Consider the following 23545-nt stretch of genomic DNA (forward strand, 5'->3'; position numbering starts at 1 on the left):
GGTTTGGAACTGGGCCTGGCTGTTTCGCTCAGTCAGATACATCTATATATTACCCACTGCGGGGGAATCTTCCTCCCTTCCTGTCTTTTCCTGTGTCTGTCTTTGTGTTTCTTGTAGTCGTTAGATTCCATCCTGATGTGCTGTTTTGGGGCAGCAGGCTTGCCGTTTTGAATTAAAGATTCACCAATAGCAATTTTATTGGTTAATTAAGAATTTTTAAAAATTAAGTCTTAACTGCCAATGCTTTCTTTTTAAGAACTATAATTGACAGCATACACAAATAATAAAATAAAAACTTGTCTTAAATGGAAAATGATTTATTTATTTTGTTAGGATCCCAATTAGCACCAATCATAAGCATTGGCTGTTCTTCCTGGGTTCCATTCGATTGTAGGTTCATAATAAATCATTGACTATTCTCCAAAAGTGCACTAGGTTACAGAAGCTTCTCTCACTCAAGCAAAAAAAAGGTGTGTTTACTGTTGCATTGCCTGGTCAGTGCCTGTAAAATATCCACCGTGTCTTCTAACGTAATACCAGATTAAGTCTCTCTCTCTGTGTTTCTCTGCTAGTGTGCTAAAATGGGTCTTGAAATATCACCTACTTTGGCGGACTTTAATATAACCCATTAAAGCCTATGTGGGGAAACGCTTACTTTGGCCTTATAGGTATCACAAATTGCATGTCAGTGGAAAAATTTTATGGTTAGAAGGTACCACACAAATAATATTGCAAGTTTAGCTAAAGAATTATTCGTTGGCCCACACAACATAAGCAAACTACAGGGCTGAAGTAGTTTTGCAGATTAGTATGTTTATCTGCTGGTGAGGACATGTATAGTTGTAAATAAATGAGATCCTGCGTAGTTAAACGTGGGATTGCGGGATGTAAAATAATGTAACTTTATTTACACTTTAAGTGCTCATATTTTAAATGAAAATGTCCTTCAGTTTTAACTTTTTGGAAAATTAAATATCTTTAAGATTGTCCTGATGCACAGGTTGAAAGAAATAGAAGCTCCAGCTAATAAAACCTTTGCAGATTTTGGCATCTCCCAATAAATCTAGCTCTCTAGTTTCTTTCCCTGCATGATTCCTCCATGTGTCATGTCCTGTTCTGATGGTATCAACAGGAAATACATCACATTAAGGAAGAAAGGCTCTCTCAAAATGCCATCTCAATGAGACAGAATATTTTTCTTTCTGAATCAAATTCTTGATTCATGAATTTTAGGAAACAAGCAGCAAGATTATAACATGTAAGCGCATCAAATGTCTTTCACTTTAGTGACTGTATGTCAAGTCTTAGGATGTCTTTGTAAGACAAGCATACATACACACACGCTGCACATGTTATCTACATAAGCATCTCGAGTTGTGCTCACAGTCATAATTCTAATAAATAATAATTTAATAAATTGTTTAAATGATTAATCAGATAACATAGTCAAAGACGTCTACTGATTAATTGACTGATGTCCTAATTGTTGAAGCATCAGTTTGCTATTTAAGTATTTGCATATTTATTGTAGTGTTCATGACTGTGTGCCTCTAGGGCTGAGCTGATTCTGAATAAGTGGTTGCAGGAGTGGCCATCTTGCATCAATGGCCGGGGAAAGTAGGCCACCGGCCACTTTCACACAGCACAGATAAATGGGGCCGAGCGGAAATACAGCTGATCTCCACGGCACACGTGTGTCATCAAAATGAGCCATGTCTGACATGGCCAGCCACATGCACATGCTGCACTTCCACTTGCGCTCTGTTTCCCACCTCAGATGGAGCTGAGCAGCTGAGTGAGCAGGCTGATGCTGTGTGATGAGTGGCAGCCTGTGTTTGATAGCCTACAGTACGCTTGGTGATTGATTGATTTTTTTGTTTCAGAGATGATTACATTGTTTAAACCTGCTACTTTAACAGTAAATCAGAATCTTTAAATTCTGTTGCTTTTCTGTAGCATTCATTTTATTTAGTCTTCTTCTTTTTTAGTGGTTTACCTTATACCTTCTTTTTTTGCATTTACAGGGTAGGTATAAGAGCATAGTGCTATTTAAAGAAGGGGGCTGTTTGCGGCAGAGATGGGGACTCGAGTGTGACTTAAGTCGCACACACAGTGACTTCAGATCTTGTTTGTTTTTAAATCTCTTAATGGGCTGGCACCATCGTATTTATCTGATATGCTGATTTTGCACACTCCAGTCAGAGCACTTAGGTTCACTGACCTGGCTTTTAGACTGTCCAAGGTCCAGACTGAAAACCAGAGGGGACAGAGCTTTTTCAGTAGCAGGTCCTAAGCTCTGGAACTCTCTTCCTCTCAACATTAGAGCAGCTACCTCTATTGAGAGCTTTAAATCACTTTTAAAAACACATCATTTTGCACTGGCTTTTAACACATGCTGAGCTGTGACATTTTATTGTTGTTATTGCTTTAAGTATAGTTTTTATCTGTTGTCTGTTTTTATTGTTTTTGGCATATTCTGTTTTAGAAGGGTTTTATTCGGCTATTTATTATGCTTTTTATCTTATGCTGTTCTCTGTATCTGTACAGCACTTTGGGGCAGTAGTGACTGTTTGTAAACGTGCTATATAAATAAACTTTGACTCGACTCGGACTCGAGGTGCGGGACTCGTGAACAATGTTTATTTTTTAGGAAACGTCTGATGAGCGTGCTGTTATTCCCTCCCTCCGTTACCTATAACCTGCCTACGTAACATCTGGTGCGCGCGGCCGCACGTAAGACAGTACAACAAACACCCCCTGCAGCGGCTGTGCCATTCATCATAAACCTTGGCTTTAAAACTTCATACATGTTTAGCTTAGCACTGACCATCTAATGTTAGCTTGCTTTTTACTTCAGCTACGACCTACGGGAGGTTTACTCCGAGTGCCGTTCGTTATGAAAAGATGAATAAGCGTTTGTTTACTTGCCAAACTTGTGGTGGTAGATTAACGTAATTATTTACGTCCCGCTGGCTGCCGCCACCTTAATTATTGCCGTTGGCTAGAAAGAGGTTACAGGCTTATTGTTGATCATGTAACCTTACAGTTTTATTTAGTTATAATGTTACACTGGTTTGAGAGTCTGCAGGATGTGTTGACTTACAGTAGTTTATAAGCTGTCATTAACTGCATTGCACATTACATGGTTGTGCTCTGGACATTAAAAACAGGTTACGGCTTTATTGTTGACCATGTAACTTTACAGTTTTAGTTAGTTAACTTTACACTGGGTTTGAAACTCAACAGGGTTTGTTCACTTACAGTAGTTTATAAGCTGTCATTAATTGTAGACGCATTGTACATTAGGCTACATGGTTGTGCTCTGTAAGTTAAAAACAGGTTACAGGTTTATTGTTGATTATGCAATGTCACAGTTTTATTTAGTTAACGTTACACTGGGTTTAAGAGTCTGGGGAGTATTTTGACTTACAGTACTTAATAAGCCGTCAATAATTTAATTGTACATTACATGGTTGTGCTCTGTAAATGAAAAACAGGTTACAGTTACAGAATTCCTTATAGCCATGCAGTTTTATTAGCAACCTGGATTGAACGCAGCAGGTGATACAACATTAGTAATAACCACGAGAGACTTGAGACTTGACTTGGACTCTTGCTCAAAGACTTGTGAGCATCTCTGGTTTGCGGTGCTGGTTAGCTTACCGCTAGAGCATGCTTGTACAAAGGCTAAGTTCTTGCCACAGCGGCCCAGGTTCGAGTCCGACCCTCGGCCAATCGCTGCATGTTGTTCCCTCTCTCTCTCTCTCTCCCCCACATTTCCTGTCTTTCAACTGTCCTATCTGACATAAAAGCACAAAAAAAATCCTAAAAATGTATTATTATTATTATTATTATTATTATTATTATAAAAACAATAATAATATAAATATGAAGAATATTGCTATTATTATTGCAGCAGTACAACGTAACAATGTAGTAGTTTATGTAGCTATTATCAGAAGTCAAAGTCCCTGTCAGCAGCACTTATGTAGGGAAGATTCATTTAAGTTTACATTGTAAAAGTAAAAGAAAATAGTAAGACTAAAATAATAAAAATACAATATACCTAAACACACAGTGCTTAAAAATTCCAGAGTTTCAGTCCTGAGTTTATTGATAAAGTTGAAGCTGAGTTCAGCTTGAAGAGACCACCTATTCTTTGACCGAATTGTAGATATGGCTTTTAACTGTCACTATGAATATTATGTGAATTCCAAAAAATCTTTCAGGGTTGACTGTGATTGGTTAGCTGCATCACCAAAGGACTGGAGTCATTCTGGGCCCAATTAAGGGTCCGGGTAGGGTCCTGGTGCATTGTGGGTTTCCGGTTAATATGTCAATGTTTGCGATATGAATGTAAGTGGATAGGAGCGATCAGCATGTGGAAAAAAAGCCTTTTGAGGCAAGACAGACTGTGAGCTGTGAAGTGCAGGAAATTGCGTCGCCATTCTTTCCATATCTAATTATTCACTGGCCTATTTCAGACCAGGTTTGTGTCCTTGAGTCCCTTCTGGATGCAGTTCCTTTATTTACAAAAAAAGGCATTCAGGTAGGTTTTCCATGTTTCTGTTTCTGGAGATCCCTGGCACATACTGCTTTACAAAATAACAGTATTACAAGGTTGTTTATTAGTTATTATACAGCACAAAGCTGCATAACGAAACAATATTTTATGTTCCTTTGTGCTACACACGTTAATATATATATGTAGAGAGAGAGAGAGAGATATCTATCTCACTAATTGAGGTTTTTGAGTTGCTTCACCACATTCACTTCAACATAGTTTGTAAATGTGTGACTCTTATAGTACTGAGGCTTTGGACTGATTTGGCACTTTGTTCCATCTTGCTCTCGTTTTATCTAATCTCCACCTAATTATTAGACATTATCATTATATATTTTAATCCACAAGAGGAAGAATATCCTCCTGTCATTAAGAGCCTTACAATATAATTTTATCTGACTACATTTCTAAGTTTAAAAAAAAAAAAAAGGGTGGTAGCTTAGCCATTAGCGCTACCCACTCACTTCAGAGAGCGGAGAGGCTAAAAACACAGTCAACCCTGGCTAACAAGCTAATTAATTTAGCACTTTAGCCTAACGTGGCCCCGCTCTAATTAATCTCAGCATTGGTTTCCAGGTTGAATGTAAGCAGCTTCTGGCCCCCGTGGATTAGTCGGCCTTGCTTCAACAATGCTTGTACTCAGTTTTTTCCCCTCTTATTTCACTGTTAATTTTCACTCACATCATTTGCATTTTAGTGTTTTATTTAAAAATTAGGCTGGGATCCCGCTGTGGGTTGAGACAAGACTTAAATCGCTAAAGAAATTAATGGTTTAAGCTGGTGATGCCTACACAAATTCCCTGAAATAGAAGGCGGATGTGCTGTTTAATTTTCAGCAACCCTTAGATACAGAATTCTTACTTATTAATGTTACATATTGTCATCCGTCTATGCTCACTTAATTTTTTCTCATTCGCTGCAAGACAAAAGCTAAGCTAAAATACTTGGATGCTTTAAAAATCAGTAGGTTCGAGCGTCCCTTCGAGGAACTCATGCTCCTGTTTATAAGCAGGACGGAAATGATTACAGTCTCTCGTCTGATGTTGAGTCGGTGGGTGGAGGTTTTGTTAAGCCAGGCTGGAATTAAGATGGTGTGTGGGAGTTGTGGGTCACTGAGTGAGCTGCGGAGGGCAGTGAGCCAACCAAGGGATAAAAACAGATGCTCTGTAGTTGAGATTACCTGTGTCCCACTGTGTTCCTGAGTTTTCAGTTTATTTATTTATATATATATATATATATAATATGACACCATCGTTCCTCTCTTAGTCCAATGTTCCTTTCAATACTAACCAACAGAAGTTGTTGTGGTTAAATGATACTTAAAGAAATGAAAATATTAGGGTAGAAAAGGATAACCTTGGCCAGTCTATGCTCAGAGTGGCATAACAATTGTAATAGACAATGTACTACAAAGCTAGAATATACTTTGATTTAATTTACTTGTGTTTTCACAGCAACTGACTTGACTCATTAAATCAGTTCAATGTCCAAAAGTCTGAATGAAAAATGGAGTTGGTTAATCTGCCCTTGGGATATAAAGCTGCAAAAAACAGCTCATAAATAACGTAACATTAGGTCTCTAAAACAAAAACTAACTAACTAAAACATAAACTGTGCTGTTTGCCCTAAAAAATGTATTTGTGATATCAGGAACTGCTACACGCACACTGCTTGACATGCAACATGTGATCGCTGACCAAAATACTTTCGTCTGCATGCTATGCTCACAATGATGATACAAACATGACCTCTTACTCCATCTTAGTTTAGGCTACGTTCAGACTGCAGGCTTTAATGCTCAATTCCAATTTTTTTCCCAGATCCGATTTTTTTGTTTGACAGTTCACATTACTGTTAAAATGTAACCCATATCAGACTCCAGTGTGAACTGTCCGTGGCCTGAAAGTGAACCGAATAACGTGACGTCACACGTAGCAGCACGCTGTCGTAGAGAAGTAAAGAGCCACAGATGTTAGCTTCGGTTGGCTCCTACCTGCTAACCCTCTCAAATTTCACTGGAGACTTCCGTTTTTTATTGTCCTCTCACGCTCACATTTCTCCCGAATTATGACAAGTGTTCAAAACTTTGTGTTCTTTTCATTACGGTTTCTGGCGCTGTACAACACATCTGCCCCACAACTCTCTCCCTCCGCTGTGTCCACTCGGACAACTAGCATGCACATAACTCAGAAGAGAACCCGCAACCCGGTGGTAGAAAGGGAATTTGTGAGCAGATGATAGCGAGGTAGAAAAGAAGGAGCATCACATGTTTATTAATGGCTTTTGTGGAACTTTTTCGTTCACCGCGGCTCCATCTACAACAGAACTTTGACAACAGCTGCTCTAGAGCGACGTCAAAGTCGCCTCAATTCCAACCTGAGTGTCTAGACTGAGGTCGCATTTAAAAAGATCCGATCTGTATTAGATTTGGACCACATACGAAAGTGGCCCAAATCCGAACTGGAAAAGATCAGATTCCATGTGACTTGGCCTGTTTACATTGTCATAAAAAGATCAGACCTGGGTCACATAGGAACAAAAAAATTGGATTTGGGTCACTTTGGTCTGCAGTCTGAACGTAGCCTTAGTGTCTTAGCAAGCTAATTAGCACTAAGGTTGATGAGAAGGTCATTTGTTTTGCAGGTGTTTGGTTTATAATGTATAAATGAACATTTTGACCTGATGATGGCACTAGATAAAATGTCAGAGCATTATCAAGTCATCAGGATTCATCCTCTAGGGACCACACAAAGCACAAAATATCTTTGCAATGCATCCAACAGACATCTCAGTTGTAACTGTAAACCACTGAGAAGTACTGTTAACTTGCCCCTTTCGAGTGGCATTAACTTCTTTCCTATAAAACATTGGTCACTTTATCTAGCTTCATCCCAAGCCTCCAAGCAGGCCTCTCTAACAGGATTTGTTTAATAGTGTACTACTCCCTGATTCATATCTCTGCAACCCCCAGTCAGCCAAGATCAACACTAATGAGCCTTTGAGAGAGAATAATAAGCTCCCAGCAGCCGCTTGACTGTGTCTTCTCTGGACGAGGGAGGACAGCGTGTGGAGGCGGAGTCAGCGCCGAATCTCAGTAACAACAGGGGTAATGGCGTCCGACAGCGAGCTAATTCCTCCGGTGTACTCAGCCGCTTCATCTGGGCTCTGTGCAGAGGCTTCAGACCCGGAGGCAGAGAGTTTGATGAAGCAAGGAAGCGGCGACTCAAAAAACGCTCAATCCCAAAAACACTTTTTCCCCCTGATATGATGGCATGCTAAAATTTGAGTTTAAATAGCTTTTCAATTTGATACCAGTTAAGTACCAGTTTTGCAAAACAATCAAAGCTGAACCTACGGCTGTTGTCTAAACTCAGTTTCATGTTGCATTTCTACACATTTACAATACGATGCAGCCAGTTTTATCAGTGTCTCTTTAAAATGCTGTATATCTTTAATTGGTGGGAATTAAACTCTGTGAAGAAGGTAGTCTTTTTTCAGTATATGTCCAAACTAATCCTGAAGTATTTGTTTAGATGTACAGGAGACCAGACCTTTTCCACACAACATTTCTGAGCAATAAAAGGATCGACTAGTCCTTTGGTTGGTAAAATACGGCTTGTGTTTGTTAAACAGAACAGATATAACCAAAAAAAATAGAACTTGTCTTCTGATTTGAACCAAATAAACCACAGAACCTTTATCTGCTCATCTTTTTCTTTTTTTCCTGCCATCCAACTCCATCTCTTTTCTGTACTTAATGCCTTTCTTTCTGCCTTTGTCTCCTCTTTCGTGTTGTGTTTTCCCTGCTGATCCTCCCGGCTCAGACAGCTAATGGAGGAATGTCATGATGAAAGGAGCAGTGAGAGGACCTCTGGTCGTCTCGTTTTTGGACGTCCTCTGACTTTACACCCAGGGAATGTGGCAGCGTCTCTTCTTGTCACTTTAAACTTCACCTTGAGGCATGAAACAGAACCAACTGCTAAAGCTGTTTTTGTTCTTCTTTTGTTTTTAATAATTTCAAGACTCACCTGAATCTCACACCACTATCTTCAGTTCTTTTTTTTAGAACTTTAACATGATCCCGTGGAGCTTAAATTAAATATGTCTAAGTATGGATAAGAAACAATATTTGTCTGAATCTAGAGTCATTTGTATGACTCATGCATCAAATGTCTCAACTTCTATTTACGTCTTAGACTAGATTTAGAAGTATTTTTGTTACACAACAATGTTATTTGCAAGTGATCACAAGAAACCTTTGTTATTAGTCAGGCCTTGGCTTACACAACTATGTACTGTAGGCTTGGCATGATTTGGTGTCTTTCTCTGCTTCATCTTTAGGCCCACTTTGAGTTTATCTTTCAAGGGACTCAGTGTATTCCCATCTGCCTCTGCATGGTTTTTGAAAAGCCCTGATGTTGTGGTTTGTCGGCCTGGTCATAAGCGATATCCATTTCACTGATGGCCAGTCCTCCCTGTGAGTCTAAAAATGGGGTGATAGCCTGTTACGTTATGGAAAGTTGCACCAGTGCCCAGAATGTAACCCCTTTACTACTACTAGATCTAATTTCAGCGGCCATGCAATGCTGCTTGTCTCTCTAGCAAACTGTCTCTCCTCTTTCTGTCACTATCTTACTGTGTCTGTCTTTGACTCTTTAACCTCCTTCCTTTATGCATTTATGCCTCTCTGAAGCTTTTTAAAGATCTTTCTTGAAATTGTATCATCTCTATTGAAATAAAATCCCTAAAAGAAGAGACACAAAAAAACAAATAAATTGGTATATTTGGTACCCAAACGATAAATCGGCATGGCAATATTATCAACTGATATATGAGCTAATTGCGGATAAATTGGTATAGTTTTTTTTGTAGCAACCGATTGACAATTCAAAAAGAAACAGAGATACAGATCCTTAAATCATGTTATGAGTGTTGTCGTTGCATAGTTTATTTACCAGAGGGCACTCTGCAACTCCTCTGTTGGCAACACACTTGTATGGAAATCCAACAGAAAACACAGCAATCGGCTCACATAATCAGCTGTACTTTTATTTAAAGCACTATTTATAACAATAAAAAAAGTTTATTCTTAAACTGTTATGTCATGTTGTCTTGAGAAGGGGGGAAAAGAATTCCAGCTGATATCGGTTTTATGATCCTCAAATATCAAAATCGGAATAGGTCTTCTCATATTGGTCGGGCTCTAATATTTGGTATAATATATCAATTTGGTGCACTCTTTACTGATATCAGAATCAAAAATTCCATATTGATCTTTCTTTAGTGTGTGTGGTTCTTATCAGTGTTGCAAAGGAGCAGACACTCCCCTAGTTTTTGCACCACAGCGATCAATAGAGATTTATAATTGACCAGTCTCTCTCTGTTTCTGTCTGTCTCTGTCTCTCTCCCCAGAGTAAGGCTGTTTTCTTGGCCTACTTACAGTACATAAAGCTCCCTGTTTGAACACGCAGGCAGAGCAAAGCAGCAACAGAAACTGAGCGTGAGAGCAACATCTCTTCATCCCTCACTAACGGCTTCAACCTAAAATGTGCCTTGGACTTAACCACTTGACCTCTTTTCCCTTAAATTTCCCCAAAAGTTTATATTGTACAAAAAAACAAAACCCCATCTTTACATAAAACCACATGTCCTCAAACTGTCTTTGGTTTTGTTGACACAGTGTCAACAAACAATGTGCTGATTGAACTCTATGGTTGCTTTTGAATTTGTTGTGTGTCATATCGGATGGAAGAATATTTCTGATTTCTGCATTTACATACTTTTACCCCCAGAAGTTAAAAAAGGAGATATGAAATCCACTTTAATTTAAGTTTCCCAAACACATGTCCTGGTCAGCGGTAAATCCCACAAAGCCTCAATGACAATCTTACAGCTGTTTGCTTTTCTTAAAGATATTTATACTTGCCATCACTGTGCTCTCACCATTGTTCTCTCTCTCTTTAAAAGAAACAAAAGGCAGTGGTGGTCTTCCTCAGGGATATCACAGTTAACATGACTCACCACTACAATCTTTTTATCTTAACTCTGTATTTTTGCATGTGTCTGGTTCCTCTGCGTAGTGCCACGTTATACCATGCACAGTCCATGATGCATCAGCAGCGAATGAGTAACTGCAGGAGCAACATATTAAAATTGAAATCTGAAATCTTGAAATTCCTCAATAAGAAATTGTTATGATCTGTAAACTAGTGCATCACTGCTATCAATTGTAAGATCACCTGGTAATATATTGATGGGATTTTGTTTGATTGCTTTATAGAGTTATACAGGTAAAGGACTCTTCCAAAGCAAACCGAGCTAAAACGCCTACTGATAGCAGAGCGTTGAAGGAGTGAGCTATTGGAAAAATGCTAACCCTCGATTACAGCTGAAACAATGAGTTGATTAGTCGATCAGCAGTAAATTAGTTGTTAACTTTTTTTCTTAATGACTTAACTGTTTGAGTGAAGCAAAAATACCAAACATCTCTGGTTCCATCTTTTCTGGTATGAGGATTTGCTGCTTTTCCACATCCATCTTGAAGTCATTTGAAAACATCACTTTGGTCTCTGTGAGATGTTGGTGGACATGTTTCACTATCACCAGAGTACTTAAATAATTTAAGTTATTAAAATTGCGTCAGTTGCAGCCCTACTCGCAAATTGTGTTGAAACAGTCAGTTAATTGATGAGTCTTTTTACATTTTTGGTAATCGTCATTTATCCAGCCAAAAACCCCAAACCTTTGCTGGTTTCACTTTCTCAAATGTGAGGATTTGCTGATTATCTATGTTTTATATCAAGATGTTTACAGCTTTAGCTGCGGTACTTCCAACTAGATTAACTAAACAGTGTTTTTACAGTGAATTTCAAATAGAAAAGGAAACCCTACAGAACTGGTTGTGACAGTGAAGCTTTACTTGCTGTATTTGTTGTTGTGTCACAAAATGTACAGAACTCAGAGCAGCTGCTGTCTGCTTGTTTGCTCATCTGAAACCATCAAGAAATATTTGAATTCTTCCTCTGGACCTCATCATTTTAAAATGTTTTCTTTATCGGAGTGTGAGTGTGTGTGCCTTTTATGTTGTATATTCAGCTTGTTCAGTATGTGGAAAAACTCAGAGGTGTGGAAAACCCATCATTACGGCGATGATTAGCTGCATTTTTATAACCCCACGCATCACTGCTTCGATCAATAAAGACGGTTTTCACACTTGCTGAGCTGCAGAAATAGGAAGTGTGTTTGTCTGCGTGTGCTATCACGTGTGTGTGTGTGTGCGTGCGCGTGTGTCCTTCTTTATGCATCTGTGTATGTGACTCTGTGTGTTTGTAAAAGTGTGTGTCTGTACCAAAGCTTGCACCTGGCTCCTTGTCTATGCCCCAAACCCCAGAGGGGTGCAATAAAGAACGCCTTGTCCCAAAAACCTTGACACACACACACACACACACGCACACACGCACACACGCACACACGCACACACACACACAGAGCCAGGCGAGTGTCCAAATTTAGGCTAAACACAAACTATGTGGGTGTGTTGACAACAGATTATTATGTGAAAGTATACTGTATATGACCTGTTAAGATGCTACATATATGCGTGAGAAACTCTTCTCGTTTGTGTGTGTTGGTGCAGGATGACTCCACTCCCCTGGCATTTCCTTGGGGGGGAAGTTGCGCAGCTCCCTTATTCCCCTGCTTATTCTTCCTCCTCCTCTTCAAACCCTCTGACACTGAACTTCCTTCCTCTCCTTCCTCCTCCTGCTCATCTTCACTGATCCCACTTTCTTTCTTTCTGCAGAGTGACCGTGTTTTCTGGCAGCAGCCCAAAAAAAATACAGTATAAAGGAAAGGAAAATAACGGCACCAAAAATGTAGGAGGACAAAAGTAGGATGAAATAAATGTTGATGAGATACTGTTGGCCAATATTTCATTGAATTGAATGATCATCTGTGGTTATATTTAAATTTGAAAACTAAAGTGTGATAGCAGCACAGCAAAATCGGGAATATGGACATGGACATGCAATGTCTAATGGTGTTATGGAGTGTGAGTGCAATATCTCACTACAGACTACATCGGAGGACCTTTGTTGCATGTCATTGTCCCTCTGTCTTCACCACATGTCCCGTCGCCTCTCCAAGTGACCACTTTGGGGAAAAAAGGCATAAAATGGCTATATTTTAGCCTAAAATACTTAAACCTGCAATAACTGATGGTCGCAGCGGTAACAAGTTGACATAGACTTTTTTAAACATTTGCTTATTTACACATCCAGCAGCAATGGAGCAATATTATCATTCATTTCTGGCTGCCTGATGAATGCACAGCCAATTTTCACTCTCTTCTAGCTTTGTTTTTGGTCTCTACCAACTCCTGTGGGAAATATCTGGCTCTTGAGCTGCTAAATTCTCCACTATGTTTACCAGCTAGTCTCTTAACTGTGTCTGTTCCACTGAAAACAGCTGCCTACTCCGGCTGAAAATGTTGTTGCCTGCCGGACAGCTAAACCTGGAGCTGAAGCTCACTATGAATCTCTATAAAGCTGAGGGGAGCTGCAGATTCAGATGATAATTCTCTGTGTTCATCAGTGTTTTCACTGTGTTATTTTGTAGTTATTTATAAAAATATCAATTATAGCATCTTCAAAACTGTCTACACTGTCACCTGCAGTTTTACAGTGTAAGCCCATTAAAGAATAGATCTGGTGTTTTACCACATGGATCTGTTTTTTTTATAGTTTTGTAGAGTAGTTAAATTTGAACATGAATTATTTAAACACAAACCATCAAGTCCAACTGGCAAAACACTTAACAAACCAAGCCATTCTCTGATCCATTCAACATGTTGCAAGGAAACTGAACACAGATCAGTATCTGGGTTCAACTTCGGTCTCTCATTTTAATGAGAAACCCAGATCACCCCCTTAGAGTCGATGCTGTAGGTCAAAGGTCACACCAGCTGAAGAATCAAGTGGGGGGTATACCTTAGGAACTGTGGGGTCAAGGCTCAGTAGTCTTGAGTAAGGGACCTCATTCAAACTGTTGTCTGCTTCCTCGACGGGTCCTGATTGGAGTGAGGAATGATCAGAGTCAAGGATGCTTTAAAGATTAGGACATGACTGAGACTTTCTCAATGTGCGCTGTGGGGCTCATTTAGGCTCAATGACTGTCGTTTTAATTACCCGCTTTTATTTATTCAAACGGCTGCAAATGTACTCTGTTATGAGCAGTCTCTGAAACTGTCAGCACAACTGTCTCATGGGCAGCAGGTTAGAGGTTGAAGAGCATTTGTTGAAAATACAGGGCACAGTGTTTTACCATCAATAACTGGGGTAAAAAAGTTGAGTTGAGACAGTAGCATGTAATTATCATGAACAAACAAGATTATCACAGAGTGGCCTATGTTATGTTTTACATTGTGACCCACTGTTTGGATGTGGAGGGAAATGTGAAGGATTGCTTTACAGTATAAACAATGGTAAACGGGTAATGCTTATTTAGAGTAAATAGAGTTTACACTTTTATGACATGTGGTAACAGAAAAAATTAACTAGCATTATCATTGTATCACTTATCGGAAATGTGGCCACTGGTTAGTGTTCACCTCTGCAGTTATAGCCTATTACCGTATTTATAAGATAGTAATTATCAGACATTGTACCTTAACGCTCTGTATTAGAATTCATTCACCTTTATGACGATGTCTGCTCAGCCCAGCACAATAAAAATCTGCAGTCAGCGGCTGATAATAAGTGGGAATGTAAAAACCAATTACATCACTGGGCAGTGTTGGCCAACACCGGCTGATTAGAGTGACTGTTGGCTGCCGGGGGAGGAAACGGGTGAGTCAGTGAAGCCCTAAATCCAAAGCACTTCCAGAGTGAATCAATTCATCAGCACCTACACACGTGACCTTTTCGAGCTCAGAGCTCCTCGTCAGTCTGCTGACTGAGCATTTGTTCAAGTCCATATTATGCAAAATGCACTTTTTCATGTCTTTTCAACATGTCCTTGGTGTGTCTCAACACCCCCAAACTATAAGCAAAAACTGTCTTCTTTCTTTTTCTCCTGCTCAGTGTTTCAGTAAATGTGTGTGCAAACATGACATTTGAATTTGGCTCCCGTCATGATGTCATGGAGGTGCTTTAATGGTTACGAAGGAGAGTCAGATATTTTCGCTCATGTCCTCCGGCTGCTCTGCCTCAACTCTCTGGATTTTCCTGATAGACAGATAGCTTTATTTGTTGCTAACGCTACAGCAGCCGCTAGCTACTGCTAACTGTAGCTGCCGTTATCAGCCAAATCTGCCCAAGCTGGGTGCTCCCAGTTGTCCGAAGCAGAAGTTAACAGCTAAAGTAACTGTCTATCAGGAAGATATCTCTTCCTGTGGTTTACCGAAGCTTTACTGACTGAAATATTTAAGCCCAAGATGCCATGTTTTTAAAGGCAGACTTTTAAATATTCCATCAAATAGAATAGAACATTTTTATACACATTTCTCCAACCTGACTTATTCAGCCTGACTGTTTTACAGTGAGACAAGAAAATAGTTCTGAGGGAATCATCCAGTCTCTATAGATATGGGTTTGGATTTAAAGATTCACAATATCATTGCAAAATATAGTCTATTAAGGAAATCAGCTTAAAAAATAACTGGTCAGCCTTAAAAAAATCCACAGAGCTAAAACCAAGGGTATATTGTTATCTCAGACATAGTATAAAGCAAAGCTTCTCCCACAATTACTAACTTGCCTCCAGGGTGTCTGAAAAATGTTTTGAGACCGTGTGAGCCCTAAAACTCTGCACTGAAATCAACACGGATGGCCTCTCACCTCCACGGCCCTCCAGGCTTATACGCTATTAAAGAAAACTCTGGTCCAAACACCCCACACAGAGACTTGACCAAGCACAGTGGAGACGGATCATGGTACTAGTCATGGGAGAGTCGGATGACAGAAGGATTATGTCACGTTTGAATGGAGTGTGGAGTCAGCTGGGAGGTGTCGACAGAGAGTTTCAATAACTTCATTATTTACATTCATGGTCTTCAAAAAAGTCAAATGAGGGATTTATCTAAGTTTTAAATTTCTTAGATCTTCTGTTCTTCCAGTAGGAAATACGAGTTCTGCATATGTAATGTAAAAGAACTACAGCGCAACTTTTCCAATTTTTATTTTAACTCCTAAAAATCATGTAATGTGGCTTCAGTGAAGAACTTGCTCCTGCGGTGGAAGATGTGAAGGTGTTCAGCCATCACTACTGATTGCTGCTGCTGTTTACGAGATGGTTTCAACTTCCTGAAGTTTGGATTTGTCACGTCTTTGTGACAAATTTGAGCACCGAAATGTAATGGAGGAAGGTAAATGTCTTAAATAGTGTGAATGGGAACCTCATCCTTGTTATTTAGATGCTTTATTGCCCATTAAGAGAATAACTGTATCTTAAACTCCAACTTCACAGCACTTCAAGGCACTTGAATTTAACATTTAATGGAGAAATGGACGTGCACCTTAAATATCGGTAAAAATCATTCCTTGCACAGAAAAACTACATGCAGCACTGTCATGAGTGCCGTTGAACAGGGGAATCAGTCTGTAAAATGTCATTTGCCTTAGTTTCTCTTCCAAATCAGTTTGGAATTGGGGGTTGGTTTACAACCTGTTTGACCGCTCAAGTTCCTACCCTGTTGGACATTGGGTGCTGTTGCTCCCTAGATCTGAGTAATTAACTTAGTTAGGAAACTAAAATATCATAATTGATAGGAATGATGGTCAAAACATTGAAAATAAAACCCAGGTTGTAGAAAATAACCAAAAGCTACGGCAGCTGAAACATTTCTGCTATTCTGACAGATGGATGGACCGTCCTTCTGTCCTTTTTCCTTTTCTTGAATGTGTACATCTTGGCCAGGTGTGTGTGTGTGTGTGTGTGTGTGTGTCTCATTTCTGAACAAAGGAACCAGAGAAGAAGATGATGTCATCTTTTAACCGTTATGTGCATTTCTCTGTGTGTCGGTGGTTGGAGGGGGGGATATTCTGCTGTAATTATTACAGTCTGCGTGCTGAGGTCACCTCTCTCTCACACACAAGAATCTTCTTTCTTATGTGTGTGTGTGTGTGTGTGTGTGAGAGAGAGGGATGTGTTTCTACTTGAATGCCTGTTGTTTGTCCTTTGTGTTAAATGTGTCGTGTTTGCAGTGTGTGTGACTGAATCAATCCAGTCAACACACAGTCTTAAGCCAAAATTGCAAAGTCAGCTGGTAGCCTACCTCCTTACACACACACACAAACACATACGTGCTGCGGCTGCCTATCTGGGGAAAAAGAATTGCAAATTCTCAGATGGAGATCATGAGGTCAGACTGAGAGAAATGTCAGGGTTCATATATGTTTGTGTGTGTGTGTGTGTGTGTGTGTGTGTGTGCGTGTGTAAATGGTAGTGGTGAGTGCTTTCAGTGGTGCCGGTAAGTTTGTGTGGGGTTTTTTTTAGTGTGCATTAGTATGTCAGAAATGCGTATGTGTGTCGTGAGCTACAAAGAGATGACTCAGCAGTGCAACAGTAAAATGGATGCGAGAGTTTAATGGTGGTGGATCTGTGTTGGCCTGCTGTGGCTAGAAAAGCACAGAGACACACCACACACTAGTCCACAACATTCCCATCAACACTCACAGTTCAAGAATGACCAACTGACATTTCTGGACATTGGCCAGTTCTAGGATTTGGTATATTTTGGTTTCATTTTGGATTGGGTCCAAATTTGGGAAGTATGCAAATTTGTTCTGACGAGTTGGCAAACTCTTTCCTATTTACACATGCAGCAGACAAGAAGAAACATGATCACTGAATGTAGGTCCACTGTTAACTGTCCCATCCAATGTTCACTCTGCTTTGGTCTCCACCACCTCCTTGCTCCACTATGTTCACCAGCTTAGTCGTTGAGTTTGTCTGTCTCCCTTAGTGGTAGTGTACAGTGGTTTTTGCTGAAAACAGCTGCTGGAAATGTAGTTGGTGAGAGCTCTGAATGTGACCAAAAAGCAACGTAGAGCTGCAGAATTGGTGATATTTTAGTGATCTTCAATGCCAGCAACCCCTTTCACATTATACGTAGTTATTTAATTAAGTATATATGTAAAAAATAATTCATTTGTGGCTTTCAGCTTGTGAATTCTTAAATAGTAAATTATGTAGAGCTTTCGTATTTTAAAATCATTTAAAAGCTAAACTATGAAATAGTGAACAAAGGAGACTGAATGAGCAGATATGAGCAAATGCAATTGAACGCCAACCCTCACATGCTACTGTTGCAGCATACATTGTGGTAGCTGGTTGTTGGCAATTGTTGTTCTGTGCATTTCAAAAAACTTCAAGCACGCACATAATCAAAAAACAAAAGAAAATTTCCTCCAATAGAGTTGTGCTGTTGTAAATGAATGGCCGTTACAATGTGTCTCTTGTAAATGTCCGTAGTTAAGTTCAGTCTTCTCTCTGCACTGAAACTGCTCTGTTTATCTTTCCCTTCCTCTCCCCTTCGCTCCAGTTTGTCCTCTCCCTCACTCTTCTCCCTTTGTTTATTATAACTGATATGGCTCAACATAACATCAGCCCACCTACATTGTGTTTGGTAATTGCTGTTCTCCAAATTCACTCTGTGTCTCACCTCCTCTCCCGCTGCAGACTACTGCCAGTATGAGATTTCGCCAAAACAATATTAAAAAAAGTCACGTGTCCTCTTCCATCATCTTTAGTATTTCTTTAATTCTCTGTCTGCTTGTTGCATCATGAGTTTGGTCTTTAGTTTGTTTCGCTCTCCTGTTTTTTTTACCAGTCTCAGTTCATTTCTCATTTACCTTTCCATTCCCATAGTTCCCACAGTTAGGCACCAGCAGAGATTTGCTTCCTTGTCATCTTTCCATTTTACTCTCTCTCTCTCAATCAGCCTTGACCTCCACACACACACACGTCCCCTTTGGCTAAACCAAACTGAGTTAATCCCTCATCACTCAAACTGTGGACTGCTCATTCAGGATCAGGGGCCGGTGGTTCAGGTGTCGCAGTCCTGGTTCACACAAAAGAAACCTGATCACGTGGCAGTTCAGACACACATGGGTTACAAACATGATGCAGACCTAAAGGATTGTACAGACTCACACTCACACTTTCTTTCTCTGTCTGTTGGTTTCCAGTTTTCCATCTGTGAAAACATTTGAGCTAATGTTGTGAACCCGCAGAGGTAATTGAAGCATTCTGGACACATTGTGGAGTGAAAATGGGCTTTAACAGCAGGGTTTCTGTTCATTGTTGCTTTGTACTGTACCATGCTTGTTTGTTCAAGCTGTTTGGGCTGAAAATTGGCTTTCACCAACACTAAAAAATACCATTGTCATATTGTGCTCTTAATTGTCCTATGAAAAAGTATTTGTACTTTTACAGTAGTCACATAGATTGGCGAATGACTATGATGCATATAAATATGACGACGATGCATGCTGCATGGGGAACAAAAATGTACCTTTCCCTTATCTCTCTTCTGTTTTTCTCCCCAGGGTCGACATGTCAAGACGGGACAATTGGCGGCCATCAAGGTCATGGACGTCACCGAGGTCAGTAAACACCACTTGATGTATACTTGTGATATTTAGTTAATTAACCAGAGTTCCATCCAGATTTAGTACAAATTTTAGTATCAGCAGTTGAGCGCATCGAGATTGGATGCCATTAAGCCTCTGCAGAAGAAGAGACACAACTAAACTATGTAATTAAAAGGGCAGCAGTCAAACCAGAAACGGAGGAAAACAATGTAGAAAATGAGATGAAATATGGCATTTATGTTTTCTTGAGTTCATTTTAGAAAGGTTAAGGTGTCCTCGTCGCTCCACACAGATCTGATGGTCTGCCTGCTGCTATTTTTAGTCTCTTCAGGATAGCAGAAGATTCAGTGGACGTTTAAGTCACGTGCTTCATGTACGTCATGATTTATTCACCAGGTCTGTTCCCAGTGCGCTTTGTAGCATTTTGCTTTCATCGATATTTATTTAAATTTTTCCCCTTTGATTTTAAGCATTTCAAGTCATGTTCATCCAGGCGGATGGAAAATCAGTTTAGAAGTCTCGTTTTTGACTGCGTGACTAAACTGCCGCTGCTCTTTTGCAGGATTGTTGAATTCTGTGGAAAATTTGAAAGCTTAAATATTTTGTCCGTCATAAGTCATTGAGAATGAAGCAAATGGTTCTTCTGTTGACTTGGTTGTCTGGAACAGTTTGTTTTTACACAGCTATGAAGCTTACGCAACTTTGAAGAGAGAATTGAATACCGTAGTTATATAGCATAGATGCATGAAAAATGCATGAGGTGGGAACATGGCAGCCACAAAATACAGCTTTTGCAGATTTGGAATAGATCTAAAATTTTATTTAAGCTCAAGTGTTTAATATAACAGTTAACACTAAAACAAGCAGTTTCTCTGACTCCCCTCCCTCTCTCCTCTCTGCACCGCCATGTCAATGTTTTCTCTCCAAAAATAGTCATAATTTTCAGGCTTATAATAACACAGCTTCCAACCCTCTTAGTAGTTTTTTTTCTTCATTGGATAAAGCCAAGTTTGTGTCTGAAGCTCAACAGATTTTCAATTTCCCGAGGGCAGTTTAGCCAATAGCCTTAAAGATTGAAGATCTGTGTGTGTGTGTGTGTGTGTGTGTGTGTGTGTGTGTGTGTGTGTGTGTGCGCGCGTGCACATGCTCATGTTTTCGAGCCGATGGATGCATCCTTGCAGCTTACACAAAGTTGAATAAGGACCCAGAAGGTTGTTTCTGCCTGTGTAATTGGAGCCTCTGTTTCTTTGTGCTTACACATGCACAAATGCCCTGATAATCTTGCAGTATAAAACTACATTTCACTACATTCATGGTGTTAGTTAGTGCTTTCCCCCCTGCCTTTCCTGTTACTCATCGTTGAATGAATAACTAAGTGAGACAATGGGGAAAATATTCACAAACACATATTTGAGGTTACTTGACCATTTCCTGCCCTGACGCCTTAAAGAGCGGATCACCAAGGCTGTTGCCTAAAAACATTTAATCTGGGTCAACCGTTTACTGAAGAGGATTGTACTGTCTGCCTTTTAAGACCCTGCTGGTTTTAGCTGTGTCTCTAAAACCCCAATACTACGTCCAATCTTAGGATGGTAAGGACCCATTTACACTTGCCTTTTGTAAAGTGTAAAATCCAAACGACATTTTCATTTCAACACTTGTTGCCCAGATCATGATGCCAAAAGAACCAATCGAACAATAATGTGTGTACTTTGGTATTTTAGTAACAACAATAACAATTTAGCTTGCTTTAGCTAAGAACTATCCATCACACAAACGCATGAATGAATCGTATTTGGGAACTATGAGCGAAACAAACGTTTGATCGGGCTCTACCTCACAAATCATTCAGTGGTTTAACTAATCAGGGATCAATAAATGCAGCTCAGTGCACCTTGTATTTGGATAGAAATTGCTGGAGCTGCTTTTCATTGCTGCTTTAAAGAGACAGAGAACAACGGCTAAGCTCACTGTAATTTTAGCTGCCTTTATTACGAGGACAGAGGAGACAGGCCATAGATGCATTAAGAAAATCAGGCAGTGAGTGGATATTTCCACTGATTTCTCACTGACACAGTTACACTCTTGGAGGAGTAAAGATTATGTATCTGACTTAGAGAGACGGACGCATTTACACCCTTTCAACATCTGGCTAGAATCCAGTTGCTGTCTCCATCTCAAACCACCTCCAGCAATCGGATTTAAATTTGTCTTGAATGCCTCTTGGATGCAATTAAACCCAAGACGCATGAAGTGACCAAGTGCTAATGGGAGCTAAAATAATTGTTCAAATAGGTACTCTGTAATATTAACAGCCAATCACTACAAAAGGAGATGCTGCTGGTTCCTCTCAGAACTCCTAGCAAAAAAGCACATTTTCTATATTGTATGCAGGAAAAAACTTTAAATTTAACACATACTTTTTTGTAAGTAAAAGAATGGAAGTACAGCAGAGTTTGATGTTGCAGTGCTACTATTTGATTCTTAACTGACCTTAAGAAACCATAGGTTGTCTTACTGTGAATAGAGACTAATGGAATCACTTTTATTTAGAAAAAAAACCTCCCCTTTTAAAATGTTGATGGCATAATTGGCAGCATATTTTGAATAGTTTTGTATTCTTCCCCAGGCAACATTTTATTTTTAGACTATTGAATATTTGCCACCTCTGCAGTCTTTTGCCCTTTTTCACAGCCCTCATGGTTTTCCTGTGACTGCAGTCTGACACGGCCCTAAAGGAAAGAATGACCACAGCAGTTTGAGTCTGTCAGGAAATCAATCCATTATGAAACATTCTTAATGCCGTAAGAATGAATAGAAAACCGTAAAACAACCAATACATTGATTTTGAGGCCTAACTAATCTTAAAATGATAGGAATTTGACCAGTTGCAGTTGATATTTAATTGTATCAACTGGGATTTCAGTGGGAGGTTTTAGTGTCTCATAATAGTTTAAATATATCTTAAACCTGTAACAGCTGATTGTTTGGCCACTAGGGGGCTGTGGAAACATTCTGTGAATAACATCATTGACATATCATCACTTTTGAAGTTGATATGGGGAATTTGTTAGCAAACAGTTGTTTATTTACTCATGAAGCAGATATGAAGCAAAATTAGCTTTCATTTGGAGTCATGTTTCTGGACAACTACTGTCCAAGTCCTATATAGTCACTCTCCTTTTAGAGCTGTATCCTCTGATCATGACTCGTTAATTTACTTTAGTTGCCACTGTGGCAGGTAACCAGACACATTTTGGAAATTCATGTTCAAAAGCTAGTTCGCAGTGAAATATTGAAAAGTGTACCTCAGTGTGGCCCGCAGGCACAAATCTTCCCACTGTGGAGATTAAAGGGAATATGTTTATGTAAACATATGAGCTGAATGACTGTAGAGAAATACACACATAGGGAACGTTCAAGACATGGCGTTTTTTTCTTTACCCGTCCAAAATGTTTAGGTCCTTTTCCACACGGCTCAGCCGTTCTCTAAAATAAACACTTTGCGTTTGTCTGGATGCTCGCCAAGAATGATAGTTGAGCAGAGGAAGTTGTTTGCATTGGAATAGCTTGGGATTTTCACATGCACACATACACACAATCCAATGTAGAGTGTGTGTGTGTGAGAGAGAGACATATGAAGGAAACCACTGGAGCTTTCATACACTCACGTGTCACATGCAACAGCTATACGTCTCCTTTCCGGTGTGTGTTTGTGTGTGCCTGTGCACATCTCAGCATACAGTGGGTACGGAAAGTATTCAGACCCCTTTAAATTTTTCACTCTTTGTTTCATTGCAGCCATTTTCCAAAAATCAAAAAAGTTCATTTTATTTCTCAGTAATGTACACTCAGCACCCCATCTTGACAGAAAAAAACAGATGTAGAAATTTTTGCAAATTTATTAAAAAAGAAAAACTGAAATATCACATGGTCATAAGTATTCAGACCCTTTGCTCAGTATTTAGTAGAAGCACCCTTTTGATCTAATACAGCCATGAGTCGTTTTGGGAAAGATGCAACAAGTTTTTCACATCTGGATTTGGGTATCCTCTGCCATTCCTCCTTGCAGATCCTCTCCAGTTCTGTCAGGTTGGATGGTAAACGTTGGTGGACAGCCATTTTCAGGTCTCTCCAGAGATGCTCAATTGGGTTTAAGTCAGGGCTCTGGCTGGGCCATTCAAGAACAGCCACGGAGTTGTTGTGAAGCCACTCCTTCGTTATTTTAGCGGTGCGCTTAGGGTCATTGTCTTGTTGGAATGTAAACCTTCGGCCCAGTCTGAGGTCCAGAGCACTCTGGAAAAGGTTTTCGTCCAGGATATCCCTGTACTTGGCCGCATTCATCTTTCCCTCGATTGCAACCAGTCGTCCTGTCCCTGCAGCTGAAAAA

At 39.7% G+C, this 23545-nt stretch overlaps 1 protein-coding gene across 5 annotated transcripts in view; it reads left to right on the forward strand.

Annotated features, from left to right (window-relative positions):
• The window catches only part of LOC123974162 (mitogen-activated protein kinase kinase kinase kinase 4-like), a 102882-nt gene that overhangs the window by 27184 nt on the left and 52153 nt on the right, over positions 1 to 23545 (forward strand). For all 5 annotated transcript variants that reach the window (XM_046054634.1, XM_046054637.1, XM_046054635.1 and 2 more), the window contains exon 3: positions 19111 to 19167. In XM_046054634.1, the coding sequence (XP_045910590.1) occupies positions 19111 to 19167 (57 nt within the window). The remainder of the gene's footprint in view (positions 1 to 19110; positions 19168 to 23545) is intronic.

The sequence above is a fragment of the Micropterus dolomieu genome, linkage group LG07, assembly GCF_021292245.1.
Source record: "Micropterus dolomieu isolate WLL.071019.BEF.003 ecotype Adirondacks linkage group LG07, ASM2129224v1, whole genome shotgun sequence".
NCBI lineage: Eukaryota > Metazoa > Chordata > Actinopteri > Centrarchiformes > Centrarchidae > Micropterus > Micropterus dolomieu.